Source organism: Oncorhynchus nerka, linkage group LG21 (assembly GCF_034236695.1).
Source record: "Oncorhynchus nerka isolate Pitt River linkage group LG21, Oner_Uvic_2.0, whole genome shotgun sequence".
NCBI classification, from domain to species: domain Eukaryota; kingdom Metazoa; phylum Chordata; class Actinopteri; order Salmoniformes; family Salmonidae; genus Oncorhynchus; species Oncorhynchus nerka.
In genome coordinates this window covers 16,502,507-16,514,688 of record NC_088416.1, presented here as the reverse complement: position 1 = coordinate 16,514,688, position 12,182 = coordinate 16,502,507, and the positions used below count along the sequence as shown (strand labels likewise).

Below are 12,182 nucleotides of genomic sequence, written 5' to 3'. Positions count from 1 at the left end.
TATAGTTAAATTATCACAATGTATTTGAAAATAACTTGAAACTTCCCAATTTTTCAACTCTCAATTTCCAGCAAATACCATTTTAAACCTGTGGATGCATAAAAAAGGGATAATTTCTTCAGCACCCTACCTCGATACGATTCAGGGAGGCTATGCAAGGTGCCAACCATACATTTTATTTGACAGCGTTTCAGGATACGATCATTTAAAGGGTGTGAACCGTGAACACAGTGCCGTTACATTCACTTCCTGAAACATTTTCAGCTCATATAGAATTTGCGGCACGCCGAGTTGTGACGTATAGCCTGGGCTACACACTCCGTACTGTGCAAACGTTTTTGCCATATGAATGTGGATGTAAATTACAAAAGTAAACCAAGAACATCGTCGCACATTCCGTTTTTAAAGACACGGTAAGAACGCACACGGTAAGATCTGCCTGCTCAGATCTTCAATACAACGGTTGTTAATTATGTAGGCTATGAAAACGAAAGCAAAATCATTTCAGTGTTCCTTTTTGACTAAACAATATAAATACATAACTCCTTGGATGTCGTATTAACATTAAAATAATCTATTTTTATAATAATCATTTTGTTTTCATCTATTGGAATCATAATTAATTATGCTGTTCTTCAGCAGTGGGGATTCCCCGAAATTGTAGTGCTGCAAAGAGCGCATAATTCCGTCGCGGCTTTTTGTCTTTCTCAATATAACGTCAATGAATACCCTCGAACTGTTAATGTAATAATACAACATAAGCCATGTTTTGCTTAATTGTCCATTGTCTCATTAAGGATTTGCCGCGCACCATTACCGCGGGCTGCGAGGGGGTTACCCCAAAGACAGAATCGCTGATTCCACCAGCACTAAGCCACTAGGCTAGGGGGATTTCTGAAAGGGAGATTCTGATGAGACAATCCACGGTCCTTCATGGGTGCCGATTGAGAATCATAGGACTATTTGCTTGACTTAACATTAAACATGTTAGAAGATGGAAACTTTACCACACACTAATGCCTTTCTGAACATCCCGACAAGCAGGGCTGTAGCTAGGGTCTGAGTTTTAGTGAGGTCTGGAAGCACCCCCGCCACCATTTCAATAGATGGTAAGACAGTTGAAGCTCATTAACTGCATTTCTATACAATTTAAAAACACTCAATTGCTATTTGGAGAACCTCAAAAATAGCAAAAATGACCCCAGCCATTATAACATTGGTTGCTGTAGCTTCATTCACCTCGATCTACAAACACATACAGTTGAATTCGGGAAGTTCACATACACTTAGGTTGGAGTCATTAAGACTCATTTTTCAACCACTCCACAAATTTCTTGTTATTAACAAACTATAGTTTTGGCAAGTCGGTTAGGACATCTCATTTGTGCATGACCCAAGTAATATTTCCAACAATTGTTTACAGACAGATTATTCCAGTGGGTCAGAAGTTTACCTTCACTAAATTGACTGAGCCTTTAAACAGCTTTGAAAATTCCAGAAAATGATGTCTTGGCTTTAGAAGCTTCTCATCCTTGGGAGCAATTTCCAAACGCCTGAAGGTACCACATTCATCTGTACAAACAATAGTATGCAAGTATAAACAACATGGGACCATGCAGCCGTCATACCACTCAAGGAAGGAGACACGTTCGGTCTCCTAGAGATTAACCTACTGTGGTGCGAAAAGTGCAAATCAATCCCAGAACAACACGCAAAGGACCTTGTGAAGATGCTAGAGGAAACAGGTACAAAAGTATCTATATCCACAGTAAAACGAGTCCTTTATCGACATAACCTGAACGGCCGCTCAGCAAGGAAGAATCCACTGCTCCAAAACCACCATAAAAAAGCCAGACTACGGTTTGCAACTGCACATGAGGAGAAATATAGTACTTTTTGGAGAAATGTCCTCTGGTCTGATGAAACAAAAATAGAACTGTTTGGCCATAACCATCGTTCTGTTTGGAGGAAAAAGGGCGAGGCTTGAAAGCCGAAGAACACCATCCCAAACCTGAAGCAGGAGGATGGCAGTATCATGTTGTGGGGGTGCTTTGCTGCAGGAGGGACTGGTGCACTTCACAAAATAGATGGCATCATGGGGTAGGAAAAGTATGTGGATAATTGAAGCAACATCTCAAGACATCAGTCAGAAAGTTAAAGCTTGGTCGCAAATGGGTCTTCCAAATGGACAATGACCCCAAGCATACTTCCAAAGTTGTGGCAAAATGGCTTAAGGACAACAAAGTCAAGGTTTTGGAGTGGCCATCACAAAGCCCTGACCTCAATCCTATAGAATATTTGTGGGCAGAAATGAAAAAGCGTGTGCGAGCAAGGAGGACTCAGTTACACCAGCTCTGTCAGGAGGAAGGGGTCAAAATTCACCCAACTTATTGTGGGAAGCTTGTGGAATCCTACACGAAACATTTGACCCTTTTTTTAAATGAAGTTAAACCATTTAAAAGGCAATGCTACCAAATACTAATTGAATATATGTATACTTCTGACCCACTGGGAATGTGATGAAATAAATAAAAGCTGAAATAAATCTCTACCAATTATTCTGAAATTTCACATTCTTAAAATAAAGTGGTGATCCTAAATGACCTAAGACAGGGAATTTTTACTAGGACTAAACGTCAGGAATTGTGAAAAACTGAGTTTAAATGTATTTGGCTAAGGTGCATGTAAACTTCTGAATTCAACTATAGCATATTAGCTAAACAATTAGCCACTACACTAACTCGCATCAACTCAGCACCGGAATTCAGAACTATAATTGTATATGTACAGAGGGATCTGTTGGCAGAAAAAGTATTTTATTTACAAAAAGGTCAACAAATACGTTTTTACAGATTTGTTGTAGTGTTACAGACAATTTCATGCAATTCTACATGTTTTGCCATGTTTGTATGATACGAGAGTGACTACCAGAACGAATGTGGGCCCCTTGGATGTCAGGACCCCTGGGTACATGCTTTGCGATCCGGGTCGGTAATTCAGCCATGAAAGTTTAGCTGGCTAGACTAACGACTCATTTACTAATCTAAAAAAGGTTAACAGTCATGGTCTAATTAAGTGACTGACAATGTATTTATTTGTATTCAAAAATATTACAGGAGGTCCAGACCTCGGTGTCCTCATATGTAGCTACGGCCCTGGTTATAAGTCCATGTGAATAAACTCCTTAAAAAAGATAGGTTTGTTTTAAAATGTGGGGATATTACATAAACCCCTCCCCCTATTTACTAAACACTTTCATGCACAAATGTTTGGACTATATCTCATTATGGAGAGCTTTGAATGAGATTTTCTGAATGTTAAAGTCATGCAGGTAGTCAGTCAATTGCAGGACTTCTGGAATAGAAAATGTTAATGTCAACAGAGTCTTTGTAGATGTACATTTGCATAGGTCTACAAACTGTCCAACATCTACCGCACACCTGTCAGCCTACAGATTGCCATGGCAACAAAGGAGAGTGACCCGAGTGGATCCGGAGGACTCTCCAGGCAGAATTCGGGAGTGGCGGGACCGTGGGAATCGGACTTGACTGCAGTGCAGCACAGTTTGAAGTTTGTGAAGAAGCTGGAAGAGCACTATGTTTGTCCCACCTGTAAAGGAGTAGTTCTCAACCCACACCAAACTGGCTGCGGACACATCTTCTGCTACCGCTGCATCCAAGGGCTCCTGTAAGAACAGTAGTGATAACAAAACAGCCATTTACTGCATGTTATGTGTTCATTTACACAGTGAGGGGGTATGGGGGGGGGGTCAAATCCATTTTAATTCCAGTCAGTCCAGTTCCAGTTGAATCGAAATTCTATTTGTGATTTGAAAATGGTCCTTTCCCCTCTGAAGATTGTATTATTGTTTAAGTAAAAAATATGTCTCCAAGCTGACTGAAATTGAACTGGAATCAGCACTCAATTACCAGCCCTCAATTGTGCAAGATCTGTCACAATTTAAAGGGGAAGTTGGTAGAGAACAGCACTTACAACGCCAGGGTTGTGGGTTCGATTTCCATGGGGTACCCGTACGAAAATGTACACAGTCACTACTAGAAGTTGCTCTGGATAAGAGTGTCGTCTAATTGTCAGTTAGGTGGTTTCTCACCCTGAAAGTAGTCCATGGGCCAGGAGAAATGAATCCGTTCTTTTTTTTTTTTTAACTGCCACTGCAAACTTCAGCCACCACAAGATTGGAAATGAACGCATTTGAGCATTGTTTTTTTTAATGGCCACATGACCATAAAGTAACATCAAACCAAATATGGAGTGGATTGTAGTTGATTTCAAGTGATTCGGCCTTTAAATATATATATATTTTAAATTTGTGAATTAATCAAGTTACACAATTCTGAATTTACTCTTTAATAATGTGTTAGCCCATTGAGCTAAAGGGCCATTCTTTGATACTGTAGGTAGCATATGTCATAAGTTAAAAGTCAGCAATCATATTGAAATGTGATGCTCTCTTTTGTGCAGGGAAAACTCCCCAGCCACCACCCCTGCCTGTCCTTTGGACAGAGGTTTGATCAAATCTGATGAGGTGAGATTAAGAAACCATGGTTCATTTGGGAAGAAAGCTAAATATATGAAGAAATACTTTAGGCATACTTTATTCAGAATTACTTTCGCAGAGTACAGTTTTACTGATAACACAACTGATGTCTACTTTGTATTTTCACTGGTACATACAAATATTTTGGGGGTTTTACTTTTCATGAAACTTTAAGACACCCAACCTACTTCATTTGTAAGACACAACTATTTAATTGACAGAAATTAAACAATCATGAGTGTCTTGAAATGTAAAACAATACTACACAATTGTACCGTTTCCTGCAGGTTTTCCAAGACAATTGCTGCAAAAGGGAGATCTCAAATTTAGAAGTTTACTGCACAAACTCCCCCAACTGCTCCCACAGAATGACATTATGTCGGTTGCAGGTAAATCCCACAAGACACCACAAGTACCAAATGTTACCCGTTGCTATAGTAAATACGAGAGAAAACGCCAGCTAAAACAGGACTGTAAAATAAATCATTAACAAATGCTCAGACAGCAACATGACCAAACATTTGATACATGATATACATTCCCTCTCTCTTTCTCAGGAGCATCTACAGGCATGTCAGTTTGAGTCATTGCAGTGTTCCAATGCAGGCTGCAGTGAGACCATGCAACGTAAGGACCTGCAGGAGCACCTCAGAATCAGCTGCTCCTACCGTATGGAGCCCTGTCACTACTGCAAGCATCCTTACACATGCTGCCAGCTCGAGGTGAATGCCAGAGGAATTGACTGTTTTAATATGTTCTTACTCTTGCAATGGTCAGGGTTTACGTTTTATGATATGAGGACTTTCGATTTGCTGTTGTCTCCGGTGGTTTATTTGGGATTTTCTAAGATGGTGGAACGGTCCTCAGGCTCAACATAGTATTTTTACTCTGTTATGAAACCCATAACTAGCCTACTGATTTTGCTGCACCTGTTATGTCTAGGTGTCTTAGGCCTAGGTAACCGGATTTTAGTGCATATACAGTACATGAGAAATCACTGTATGCACCTAGGTGTTGAATGCATGTACCCCGGACACAGCTACCTTAACTTAGGTCCAAGGCCAGCTCCGTCTTGATCTTTTGGTCAGCCAGTCCCAGCTATTATTATTTGTTCAGATGGTGACTAAATAAATATGTACCAAACTACAAAAAGGCCTGCCCATTCAAAGAAGTTAACTAACACAAAGAAACAAACAAAAGGGTGGCTGGGGGGCTTCTGGCCTCCTCTCTTTCTCTGACTGACAATCACTTTAATTGGCTGCACCTGATGTGTTTCTCAAGGCTTAGCTCAGCATGTAGACCTGATTGCTGCCACCTGGGGATGGAGTGTGGAAGTGTATCCTGGAAATGTGTTGCCTAACTCTCTGCTAACACTATGCTACCCCCCATATCATAACAAGTAATATTAAGGAAGTGGATTGTCCTTCAACTGTGTTCCGCCTCTAACCCTTGGTTGTACTACATTTAGCCAAAGATTATTTTTACAGTCTGGGAATTACATACAGTAATTCTCCCAACAGGTGGCGCAAGTGACTTGAATGTATGTTTGAATCCCTCACACTTACTGCAGTCTCTTAACAGTTCACAAAGCTACAAGTGCCTTTGACAACACTTGAACGAAGCTCTTTTCAGTCTATTATGATATGATACTGTAAGTCACTAAGAAGGAACATCCTTCTTAATAATCACTTATTATTTCTGTTCGGACTCCACCAGGATCATGAGAGGCATTCATGCCCAGAGGTTGAAATCAAGTGCCCCAACAAATGCTCCCAGATGATTAAAAGATGCATGGTAAATATTCAGATATGACCATAACATTTGTTTTATTTGCTGAATGTATTGTTTGAAGAGGCTAATTTATTGTTTGAAGAAGGATTTTCTATATTCCTTGACATTTTGCCACAAGCACATACACTGATTGTACAAAACATTAGGAACACCTGCTCTTTCCATGACAGACTGACCAGGTGAATCCAGGTGAAAGCAATGATCCCTAATTGATGTCACTTGTAAAATCCACTTCAATCAGTGTAGATGAAGGGGGGAGACAAATTAAAGAAGTATTTTTAAGACATGGATTGTGTATGTGTGCCATTCAGAGGGTAAATGGGCAAAACAAAAGATGTAAGTGCCTTTGAATGGGGTAGGTGCCAGGCACACCGGGTTGAGTGTCAAGAACTGCAACGCTGCTGGGTTTTTCACACTCAACAGTTTGTCTGTATCAAGAATGGTCCACCACCCAAAGGACATCCAGCCAACTTGACACAACTGTGGGAAGCATTGGAGCCAACATGGGCCAAAATCCCTGTGGAACACGTTCAACACCATGTGGAGTCCATGCCCCAGCAAATTGAGGCTGTTCTGGGGGGAAAAGGGGATGAAAGAAAAGGGGATGAAACTCAATATTAGAAAGTGATCCTTATGATTTGTACACTTGGTTTATAATACACTGTACAGCTGTTTGTAAAACTGTATGAGTGTGTAGAACTGTATGAGTGTGTAGAACTAATTTGGTTCATGCTTCTACATCTCACCCAATCGCACTTATCCTTTTCTGTCTGACTTCTCTTCTCCCCTCTCTTTTTCACCTTTTTATACCCTCCCCCCTCACTTTCCCTCTCTGACGAACACCTCTTTGCTTTTAATGTACTCTCTATCACACAGCTTGAAGACCATGCTGACCAGTGTCCTGAGGTGCAGACGGACTGTGTTTTTAAGAAATATGGCTGCTTTGTCCGGGTTGGTGGACATATTTTCCCACTCTGTGCTTTGGATTCTAATTCTACGCCAAAGGAAATCTAGTTGTAGTCGGACAATCTCAATTTATCGGTTGGGATGGAAGCTCCAAAGTCGCAATGATTGCATTCTCAATGGGTCGAAGTCTTTATTCGACCCTCTTGGATGGGTAGTGGCTGACAACAGATGTCGTGTGGTGATAAATAAAATGGCCTTGTAACAATTCACGACAATAAGTAATGTCTATAGGGTCTCCAGAGTATCAGAAAGAACAAAAATATATATTCAACATCCACTATTTTACTGAGTTACATATAAGGAAATCAATCAATTGAAATAAATAAATTAGGCCATGGGTGGTCATGGGAGGGCATAGGCCCACCCACTTGGGAGCCAGGCCCAGCCAATCAGAATGAGTTTATCCACACAAAAGGGCTTTATTACAGACAGAAATACTGTCCGGGTGGCTGGTCTCTGACGATCCCACAGGTGAAGAAGCCCGATGTGGGGGTCCTGGGCTGGCATGGTTACACGTGGTCTGAGGTTGTGAGGCCAGTTGGACATACTGCCAAATTCTCTAAACAACGTTGGAGGTGGCTCACGGTAGAGAAATTAACAAAATTATCTGGTAACAGTTCTGGAGGACATTCCTACAGTCAGCTTGTCAAATGCACGCTCCCTCAAAACTTGAGACATCTGTGACATTGTATTGTGTGACAAAACTGCACATTTTAGAGTGGCTTTTTATTGTCCCTAGCACAAGGTGCACTTGTGTAATGATCATGCTGTTTTATCAACTTCTTGATATGCCACACCTGGATGGATTATTTTAGAAAAGGAGAAATGCTCACTAACAGGAATGTAAACACATTTGTGCACAACATTTGAGAGAAATAAGCTTTTTGTGCATATGGAACATTTCTGGTATCTTTTATTTCAGGTCATGAAACATGGGACCAACACTTTACGTTTATATTTTTATTCAGTAATGGTAATAGGTGTTTATATGAACTAGTCCTATACAATACAACCAAAAGACACATATGAATTTGTCTTGGTTCAACATCAGCCTTACCCATCGTGACAAGTTAATGTCAATACAGTATGTATAATGAGTGTTATAATTTGTATGTCATTGTTTGGCATGTCATTCCTAAACATGTCTAGACATGACAGGCAGTTGTATGGCAACAGATGATTGCCACACAACTAATTGTTATTTCTTTCTGTGTGGACAGGAGAGGAGAGCTCAAGTTCAAGTTCATGAGGAAACTGCTCTCAATGACCATATCCTCCTGGTTCTGGGGAGCAACACCAAGCTGGAGACACAGGTAGGACCAATCACTACCCAGAACCTTTCTCAAGTTAGGATTCAGCCCTTATAGTGCCTAGATCAATGTACCAAAGGGCAAGTTGTACCTGGAGACTTAGACCATTCCTCTGACCCGACAGATGGCAATCCTCCAGCAGGAGGTGCTGCTGAGGCACAAGGAGCTCCAGGAGAGGAGCCGCCAGGTCAGCGGTCTGGAGAAGGAGGTCCACCCACTGGCCCAGCAGGTCAGCCGATGTGACAACACCCTGTCTGCAGTACAGGTAAGAAGCAGTACTGTATTGTAACCAATACAACACCCAGAGGCCTGGCTGGTCTAGTGGTAATGTTGCAGCATTTCTATAGTGTAGGTATAAGTTTGAATCTGGCCTACTGCTCTTTTACACAGCCACTCTCCGTCTTTCCCCACTTGCATCTTCTCTCTGTTAAAAAAAAATCAGAAAATACCTTAAAAATATTTATGGAAATAATGCACTCTTTCTGCAGTACAGGTAAGAAACACTGCTGTTACTGTTAATGGAACCCAAAGCAGGAATCATTCATTCACACATTGCAATTAATATATTCCTTTGGTCATAGGAATCAAAACTTTAGGATTCTCATAAGAAGAGAGACTACCTGTATTATTGTGTTTGAGGGCATGCAACAGAAAATGTTTTAAAACATTTTGTTTGGTGCCTAATGATTATGAACACTACCCATGTAAATAGCAGGACTGAAAATAAAGTGTTACCGTTTTCTGGTCGTCCATGTACAGAGGTCTCTGGAGGAGCAGCGGGATCACATCTCCAGCGTCCAGCTCCAGCTCGAGGAGCTGTCCAGTGTGTTTGGCCCTGGTGTGGCCCGGGAGGAACTGGGCCAAATCAGAGCGTCCCTGGACGCCCTCAGACAGCAGGTGTCCGTCACGGAGGGGCTCAAAGACCACCTGGGTGAGTGGAGGGGGTCCTTAATGGTCTGGGTGAACTAAAGGTGGATTAGAGATCATTCTTATGGTTTCCACCGACAGTAAGCCCATGAAGTGTGAAAAGTGGGTCTTGTGAAATGTAACTGGGTTATTTGAATTATGGTAAAACTGCCTCTGTCTTTGGCAGCATATTCCACAGAATTCAAGTAACTCAGTGGTTACCAATCCCGGGTTACTGGAAGACGCAAGACTTTTAGGGCAATAAGCTAAAGTCTCCAAGGCTTGTAACAGATTATGGAAAGACTCAAAACTGTTAGGCCAATGATCTTATGTCTTTAAGGCTTTTAAGCGATTATGTGCAAATAATTAACATTGTACTGACATTTATTAAAATTACTTGTGGATTAATTAAAGTATAAAAAATGTAATCGCCCATCTTTCCCCCAGGGGAGTTGAAGGAGACCTACATGCGCCACTCGCGCCTCCTCAGCATCCATACGGCGCAGCTGGAGTGCAACGAGGAGCACTTCAGAGAGCTCGAGTCCACCTCGTACGACGGCAAGCTCATCTGGAAGCTCCGCGACTACCGCAAGAGAAAGGAGGCCGGGTCTCAAGGCCAGGGATCGTGCCTGAGCAGCGCGCCCTTCCACACGGGCCGCAGTGGCTACAAAATGGCCGCCAGGGCCTACCTGAACGGCGACGGGGCCGGCCGGGACACCCACCTGTCTCTCTACGTGGTCCTCATGAGGGGCGACTTCGACCCCCTCCTGCCCTGGCCCTTCAGACAGCCTGTGTCATTGTCAGTGCTGGACCAGAGCGGCACCAACAACCACCTGACTATGAGTTTCAAACCCGACCCAGAAAACACTAGCTTCCACCGGCCCGGCTCGGCCGCTGCAACCGCCACCAATGTGGCCTCTGGTTTCCAGTGCTTTGCCTCACATGCCCAGCTGGAGACACCCAAGAACGCCATATACGTGAGAGACGATACGCTCTTTGTTAAGGTCAAAGTAGACACGAGCGGTTTGGAGGACTTGTAGAGGGGCCTTAAAGAACTGGTTTGAGATAATTTAAAAAACAGTTAGCTAATGCTTCAAAGCACAGTGCAGGCCAATGCTTCAGCTGTACTCCAAATTTAGCAAACAGAAAGTGTCAGCAAATCCATGCATTTTTCCCCAGATACTGAAACGATAAAGCAATACAGATATTGCAGTGAAGTATTTACATTTTTTTTATTGCTTTAGCCTTGTCTGCAGACTGCTTGTATATGTTCACTGAGGATTCAAGTGTTAATGCTCCCCACATATATTGTATTTTGTGGTAAAGTCCTACAATCAGAGAGCATGCAATCTATTAATTGTCAATTGATGACATCTCAGGGATTAATGGACAGCTGTTAAAAAGTAGTTGATGTAATTGTAATAACTTTACTGAATAAGCCAATGTACGTTGAAGGTTTATATACATTATTTAGAAATGTAAACATTATAAAAGTAATAATGCTTATTCATTAAAGTTATTATAAGGTATTATCATTGAGTGAATTGTTACATGTGTTTTTCCTTAAATTTTGTGGTACATGCATAACAATCATCCATGCGTTTTGTTTATAAATGATTGTTTTTGTTTAAAGTAGTTAAGGAAACCAAATGTGCTTGTTCAAGTAGTGATGAGTAGAATTGAAGTGACATATTATTTTTAATGCTATAAAGTAAACAAAAGTAATGTAGGTTCTATGTCATTGTTACCACCTTGAAAATAAGACCTATAAGGACCTTGAATTCCCTCCAATGGCAAACTTATTGGGGGAAGGGTCTATATTAAAGAAAATGATTAGCTAATCACACCCTTTTTAGTATTTTTTTGGACAATTTGAGGATCGGGTGTCTAAATAAAGAGTGTAGTTTGTTTTTTCTTAAATGTCATGCCCAGATGCCAATTCAACATCTGTGATAGAAAAATGACATATTTACCTGATCTGTTTGATATTAATATACTTAACTAATAGTGTGACATTTATGTTCTATTACATGTCTGTGTGAATTGAGAGGAGCCTAAAAACCTACAGCTGGCATTCCATAGATAAATGTGGTGGGTGTAACCAGGAGAGAGAGCCTGGAGGAATAAAACAAAACTCTTATTGTATCTAGTCCTTCTTGCATCTGGGAAACAACACCAGAGGCAGATGACCACAGGATAAACCCAAAGTGGCTTATGGTGCCCCCAATCTGCATGGGAGGGGTGGATCCAGCCATGACTTAGTATCAGTTACATAAAAACTCTGCATTGTCTGTAAAGGTTAGGCTACTAGGCCCAACAGTCGAGTGTGTTGGGTTGACTAGTCTCATTATTGCAACAATTAATGAATATTAAATTAAGATGATTGTTTGAACAAATTACAAAGTCACAGTATGAATTTTCCACGACACAACCCATTCATGGTAAACACTGTGCATGTTGGCTCAAACGTAAATTAACCTTAAAAGTAAAATGCAATGTGCTGCTCTGTACCGTGTCTTCTATTGAATGCCAGCCTATGTTTCCGGGATGAGTACAACAAAATGGCACTCAAGCGCAACAAGAAAAATATATATAACACTGTAACCATTGTTTAGTGGACTACACAAATCCCAACAGTAGTATTGCAGCGC

At 41.3% G+C, this 12,182-nt stretch overlaps 1 protein-coding gene across 3 annotated transcripts; it reads left to right on the top strand.

The window, feature by feature from the left end:
• Positions 1-254: 254 nt before the first annotated feature.
• Positions 255-11,676, top strand: LOC115103970 (TNF receptor-associated factor 5-like). 3 transcript variants are annotated; one of them, XM_029625049.2, is made up of 11 exons: positions 255-413; positions 3,448-3,687; positions 4,483-4,546; positions 4,846-4,947; positions 5,116-5,280; positions 6,275-6,352; positions 7,226-7,300; positions 8,536-8,628; positions 8,750-8,890; positions 9,385-9,556; positions 9,979-11,676. In XM_029625049.2, the coding sequence occupies exons 1-11, from the start codon at positions 346-348 to the stop codon at positions 10,569-10,571; spliced, it is 1,791 nt and encodes a 596-aa protein (XP_029480909.1). In that variant the 5' UTR covers positions 255-345; the 3' UTR covers positions 10,572-11,676. The 3 variants fall into 3 exon arrangements, with proteins under 3 accessions (XP_029480909.1, XP_029480910.1, XP_064862452.1); XM_029625050.2 differs by having other exon boundaries at positions 318-413; positions 3,455-3,687; XM_065006380.1 differs by having other exon boundaries at positions 404-428.
• Positions 11,677-12,182: the final 506 nt, after the last annotated feature.

Excerpts from the sequence above, each read along its gene's own strand:
- LOC115103970 (XM_029625049.2), top strand. The coding sequence starts at position 346 with ATGAATGTGGATGTAAATTACAAAAGTAAACCAAGAACATCGTCGCAC. Across the intron at positions 4,948-5,115 it reads TGACATTATGTCGGTTGCAG|GAGCATCTACAGGCATGTCA; the intron begins GTAAATCCCACA and ends TCTCTTTCTCAG. Across the intron at positions 9,557-9,978 it reads GGGGCTCAAAGACCACCTGG|GGGAGTTGAAGGAGACCTAC; the intron begins GTGAGTGGAGGG and ends TCTTTCCCCCAG.